This window comes from Gymnoscopelus braueri (assembly GCF_963280865.1).
Source record: "Gymnoscopelus braueri genome assembly, chromosome: 4".
NCBI lineage: Eukaryota > Metazoa > Chordata > Actinopteri > Myctophiformes > Myctophidae > Gymnoscopelus > Gymnoscopelus braueri.
In genome coordinates, this window is record NC_137605.1 from 16,177,043 (window position 1) to 16,183,411 (window position 6,369).

Consider the following 6,369-nt stretch of genomic DNA (forward strand, 5'->3'; position numbering starts at 1 on the left):
ATTACTCAAGTACTGTAATTTTTTGGGGTACTTTTACTTTACTGGAATATTTCTAATTCTCAATACTTTTACTTCTACTCCACTACATCTCAGAGGCAAATATTGTACTTGTGTACTCCACTACAATTATTTGCAAACTTAGTTACTAGTTACTTTGTAGATTTTGATTATTATTTCAAAACATACATTAACCACTTGAGCCTTAAATAGGCCTACATTTCGGCCATTTGAAAATAGCCGATCTACAAGCTCACAATGAAATTTCGATTTTCAGTATATACTATCTATAGGTTTAAAAGTGCTCATAATGGTCTAGTAGTGCCCTAGTTGCTTCTTTTGGGCTTATTTTCCTAGACCTGGTTGCTTATTTCTCTCACAGAATCTGGCAACGCCGACGACAACCTGTCACGTGGTGTGACCGCGCCCACGTAGAAGACCGGAAGTGTAGCCTACCAGCACCAGTATATCTTTCTTCTTCTGTACTACTTGTTGTTGTGGATCTTTGGTGAGTGCAGAGCAGAGCGAGAACAGCCAGCTAACATTTCTAACATTAAATCAGGACAGCAGCCGTTTATTCATCACCCGTTAGACGTATTGAATGTAGGGCGTCGGTTAAAGTTAAACTTGTTTGCCATAGTTAAACGATTTACTGTTGTTGGCGTTTGTCCTACATCGTATCTGCAGAAAATGGGAGTTAGCTAACTTGGCTAACTGTTAGCTGTTAGACGTTGTTTACTTTACACACACGTTTATATAATATACTTTATATAATACGTGCACACTAGCTTAAGTTTAAAGTGTAACTACTTTATCGAACAACATGAACATCCTTCCCAAGAAGAGCTGGCACGTGAGGAACAAAGATAATGTGGCTCGCGTTAAGAAGGACGAGGCCGAGGCGGCGGAGGGGGAGAGAGAGGCCCAGCGGCGTGTGGAGCGAGCAGAGCAAGAGGTAAACAAACCCTGCTGATCATTACTTCAATATAAGCTTTAGTGTGTTACCACTGTAAGAAGTACTCACATGTTTTACTTAAGTAAGGGTATCAATAATGCATTGTAGAAATACTCTGTTGCAAGTAAAAGTCTGGTGTTCAAAATGTACTTGAGTAAAAGTACAAAAGTATTGGCATAAAAATGTACTTAAAGTACCAAAAGTAATAGTGCTCATTCTGCAGAATGTCCCATTTCACAAGTTCTAAATGTATAAAAGTCTTTTGAAAATGGCAGATCTACAAGCTCCCAACGCCTTGCTTAGGGAGCTTGGCTGGTTAATGTACGTTTTAGTTACTAGTTACTTCAAAGTAACCAGTAAATTAAGTTTTCAAATAATTATATTGAGTAAAAGTACAATATTTGCCTCTGAGGTGTATGGAGTAAAAGTATTGAAAATTGGAAATACTCCAGTAAAGTAAAACATACCTCAACATTGTACTTCAGTACAGTACTTGAGTAAATGTACTTAGTTACTTTTCCACCATTGCTTTTCAGCTGCTGATTAAATCAACATAAGCTTTAGTGTGTTATACGTTTGGCAGTGATTACTTTTTAGCCCCATCTGTGAACTCCATAGCCTTGGATCAAGACTAGCTGTAGTATACAACCCTCGTAGACGTATTTATGATTCTGACGTCTTCAATCTACGAAGACGTCAGAATCATAAATACGTCTACGAGGGTTGTATACTACAGCTAGATCAAGACTATCATAGATGTATTTTATCGAGTCTGACGTTTACTTTGTCTACACGAAAGAAAGTCAGACTCGATTAAATACATCTATGATAGTCTTGATCCAAGCCTATGAACTCTGTAGTTCCGGCACTGTGGCAGAGTTCCTACTTACTACAGATCATCTTTAGAGTAAAGTAAAATTGAAGTACCTTCAATACCCGAAGATCATGTGATAATAAGCAACAACCATATATTTCGTAAGAATAAATGTATTTAATTGCACATGGAGAGAGGGGGGGGGGGGGTTTAGCAATGCCTTCTGTCTAGCCTAGTAAGAAATTAGACTAGAATGTTTATAGTTAAACTTGCAAGAGAGAAAGTATGACCGTCTCCAATATCTGACATATACCGTCTCCAATATCTGACATATACAGTACATGAATTCCCCACCCAGGTAGGATGTAATGTATACAGACTGTTTTCTAAAACCTGATTTATAATTAGTTGCATATTCCACATAGAAAATAACATTGTGGTGCGGACGCACTGTGAGAGCGTAGATCTGCTATTTTCGCTCTTCAACACGATGCACAACCAAGTCTAAATCATGCGTAATATGAAATGACTAGCTTGCTAACCTGCTCTACTGTTCTGCAGGCACGCACAGATTACCTGAGACGGAAGTCCAGGGCAGCTCTCGAACAGGCGGGACTGTCAGTGAAGACAGATGAGGAGGAGAAGAGCGGTGGAGTGTTGGAACACCTCAATCTGTTCCCCCTGGAGGAGTCGTCGGAGAAGAAGGGGAATGCGGAATATCTCAAGGAAAAGAAAGAGGAAACGGTAACCGCGAGGTCGCTTCTTTCATCGAATACATAAAGCTGCAATCTGTCAAGTTTCATGTCCTGCCTAGGATTTGAACCTGGGCCTCTCTCCCAATATGGGAGATCAAACATCTACCGCTCTTCCCAGACAGAATCCCTGCTTGGCCAGGGGAGATATTGTGCTTATTGAGCTTTAGGCAGTACTACCACACTAGTAGGTGGGCTGCCTGCCCCAGGGTAAAGTGTTTTGGGGGGACAACCTCGGCTCCAACCACTTCAGATGTGATGTGCTAGTTACAGTATATTGTAAGTTATACTCCATACAAGTGGGGAAAATGTGGTCAAATGGTATTCAGATATATCTAGTTAACCTGCCAGCAGCAATGTTTTGTGGCAAGACTTTTTTATTTAATAGTTTTTTAATCACTCCCGTCTGTCTATGAACAAAATAACTTGAGTACTGGCGGTGCCTTGTGGTACAGTCAGGTAATACACTGACCACATGTTCCGAGTGAGTCACAAGGAAGGACCCAGGTTCGAATCCGATTCCCATGCTGTCTCTACATTGTAAATCATCTAAATAAGCAAAAAACGCCGAAACAAATCCTTTAAAAAAAGACGTGATAACCTAATGTGTAGCTTTTCATAACATTTGGTGGAAATCCTCACGTTCAAGTTCACGGTGTGTTTAATTTCCATTTGATGTCTTGACCTTTTTCCAGGAGAAACAGGAACGTGCCATCGGCCTACTGGTGTCGCTGGGCCCACAACCAGGCACAGAGGTCACACCCTGGTACATGAAGACTGGCAACGAAAAAGAAGAGAAGAAAGACAAAGAAAAGAACGACAAGGAGAAGAAAGACAAAGAGAGAGACCACGGAGGGAAGAGAAAAGCCTTGAGTGCGGAGGAGAAAGAGAAGAAAGACCGGAGGCTGAAAGACCTCTTGGATCCCATGAAGGACATGAAGAAGGCCCTCGCCATTAAGGACAGGAAGTCACACAAGAGCAAGAGGAAGGACAGGAGATCCAGTGGAGAGCGGAGGAGCAGTGGAGAGAGGTAAGAATAAATACACAAATATGTTCATTTTGCACAATGATAGAACACGGGCACAAACTGAATAAATATGGAAACAGAATGAGGACAAGCATTCCAGTGTTTTTGTGTGCGCTTATTAACAAACATTTAATGTTAGCTCTTGCACTTTCCTTGTGTGGTTTCCGTGTATTTGTTGTATCTTATGTTTTTGTCGTTAAAGCCTGAATCAAAATTCATGTCTGAGGATAATAACATTCCTTATTCAAATCTAATGTGTTCTATTCACGACGGTTAATAATCCAAGAGGCTTATGAAAAATGTCTCAAGACAATAAGGACTACAACAAAATGTTTATTTATGTGAGCAGTGGAGAGATATGGACATTAACACACATCTGTTCTGTCTCGTCCAGTTCCATAGAGCTTTTGCGAGCCGAGCGCTTGCAGAGAGAAGTGGAGGAGAAGAGACGAGCCAAGGCTCTGCTGGACGGCACGGGGAAGGACAAGGAGTCGGGCAGGGAGGCGGAGGAGCGGGACAGGCCGTATAACAGCGCTTACTTCCCAGAACTCGCACGCAAACGCCAGAGGAAAGACCGCGACAGCTGGAGAGACGAGATTTTAAACTCATAACCCGTCTATGGCTGGACTGAATTCTGACTTTTTGTTGTTGCAGCAGAATGCCCAACTAGAGTCTCTATATGTCTCATCCGATTGGTGCAGAAACAACAAGTCAACATAGATGGCTTAAGTCTGTACTATCCTCGCATCACCAGTCTTTCCACCTCGGAGGAAAGCCTGGTATTCGTTATTAACCCATTAACTGCCAGAGGTATTCTCATATTTTTTTAGCCAGTGCCAGAGATTTTTCATTGAAAAAAAAAAGTGGATAGGAGTCTAGATCTTCGAAAAATCATATCTCCTTGGTCTTTGGGTCAATTATTATTATTATCATTATTATTCTTTTTGTTCACGTAGATCTACGCGATTGGCACGTGGCGGCTTTAAATAGGTTTGCGTAGATCTACGTGATTGGCAGTGAATCAGTTAAAGGCCTGTGTGATCCGGTCTAGACCACGCCTACTGAAAAAAAAAAATCTATTTCCTGAAGTTGCGGGTTCCGGTTTGGCGGAGCCGCTTTGTTTTGGTTCCCCCTGTTTGTTTCCCCAATCCCTATTTAAATGGAATAGAATTTCCCCGTGGGATAACTAAGGTAGACGGACGCTAAATAGTCTCCGGAAAGTACACTCGCATTTAAATTTATTTTGTATTTTAAAAATAAGCTAAACTACGCCACATCAAGGATTTTATTAGGTAGGCCCTATTAATTTAAAATGCCCTTGATCATGGCCGGAGTTACCGGAGGGTGAGGCTTGCGGGTTCCGGCCGCCTGATGACGCGCCTGGTGACGTAGGGTTACTTCCGCTCCCGACCGGATCATAAACCCGAAAAAGGTATTGATCCCAGGTTAAGTCTGTACTGACGAGCATGGTATAGGAGCAACAGGACCCACTTTTACTGTAGTGGAACAGTTCAGGACTATGCCGTTGAAAAAGACTGTACTACTGGATACTGTGCTGTACATGTTATTTGGCACAGTTAACCACATGAAAGCAAATATAGCTTTCCCACTGGACAGGCTGTACCGTTGCAGGTAGCTTGTAAATGTGTGATTTGATCTCTTAATTTATTTGTTGTGCTAACTCATTTTTCAGTTTGCTGATTCATCCACACTAAGAGGATAGTATAACTGTTTTGTCTAGAAACGCATGTTATAATTCTACTACAGAAGACATTTATGAAAGGACATTTTTTGAGCTTTTTTTGCCTTTATTTACACAGTAGGTACAGTGGAGAGAGAGAGGAAACACAGAGAGTAGGGGAGTGACATGCAGCTAATGGTCCGTCCGGCCTGGAATAAAATCATTGACCCACTGCCGGGTATTAGAGCCCATTTGGTATGTGCCCTAATAACGGTGTGTTCTTACTTGATTCAGTGCTTGAACTTGTATTTCTTGTCGGACTGGGCTACGTATTTTACTGGCCTACTAAATTATTCTGCACCATTTTCTGCACACACTCCCTTGCTGCTAAAGGTGTTTTTATTATTTTATATGATCATACCTGTCTGTACTCTCAACTATATTTTATCTCATTTCTGTACCTGTATGAATGAGTGACAAATAAACCCTCCAGAATTTGTAATCTTGGCATTCTCCATTTGTAGGCTGCGGAGGTGTAATACTCCTAGCGGCTGTAGTTCACCTTCACTTGGTGTGTTGCTGCTGAGATATGACCCCCAGTACGGAATCTTTGTTTTATTCAAATGTTTAATGACTGAGTAGGTATTTCACATGTAGGTTCTTCAATTAATCCTTCAGTATGGATGATCGGCTTAGCTGAATAAATCAAAATCGATACCATTGGCATTCACCATCCTAGCTAGCTTACAATAACAGTGTTACATTGGTCTATCAACCGGTTTTCATGAATAAACAGCATGTATTGGTTTTAGATTGTTGTAAATCGTTAAGAAAACACAAGCTTCAGCAGTGAAAAATGGAATTATTCTGGTAGCCTCGTGAATATGTTCTTGTCGTGTGTACTACATTCTAGCCTTGTACAATAGGCTAAAATAACTGCTAATGCAGAACAGAAAAATTATTACAACCATACTAAGCATACATGGTCAGCCTTTGGATGGCAGTATAGCCCACCCCCTCCAATTGTTTAAAATATATATATATATATCCATATCCGAACGATTAATTGATATCCTGAATGACCCATTCCTAAATTATAGGTAAGTACCATAGATAGATATATTTCATTTTTCTTGGCCAACT

General features: G+C 40.9%; 1 protein-coding gene across 1 annotated transcript; it reads left to right on the forward strand.

Annotated features, from left to right (window-relative positions):
- The first annotated feature begins 491 nt into the window (after window positions 1-491).
- Window positions 492-5,728, forward strand: leng1 (leukocyte receptor cluster (LRC) member 1). Its single transcript, XM_080425539.1, has 4 exons — window positions 492-952; window positions 2,328-2,510; window positions 3,214-3,548; window positions 3,940-5,728. The coding sequence occupies exons 1-4, from the start codon at window positions 821-823 to the stop codon at window positions 4,154-4,156; spliced, it is 867 nt and encodes a 288-aa protein (XP_080281665.1). The 5' UTR covers window positions 492-820; the 3' UTR covers window positions 4,157-5,728.
- The last annotated feature ends 641 nt before the right edge of the window (window positions 5,729-6,369 follow it).

Excerpts from the sequence above, each read along its gene's own strand:
- leng1 (XM_080425539.1), top strand. The coding sequence starts at position 821 with ATGAACATCCTTCCCAAGAAGAGCTGGCACGTGAGGAACAAAGATAAT. Across the intron at positions 953-2,327 it reads TGGAGCGAGCAGAGCAAGAG|GCACGCACAGATTACCTGAG; the intron begins GTAAACAAACCC and ends ACTGTTCTGCAG. Across the intron at positions 2,511-3,213 it reads AGGAAAAGAAAGAGGAAACG|GAGAAACAGGAACGTGCCAT; the intron begins GTAACCGCGAGG and ends ACCTTTTTCCAG.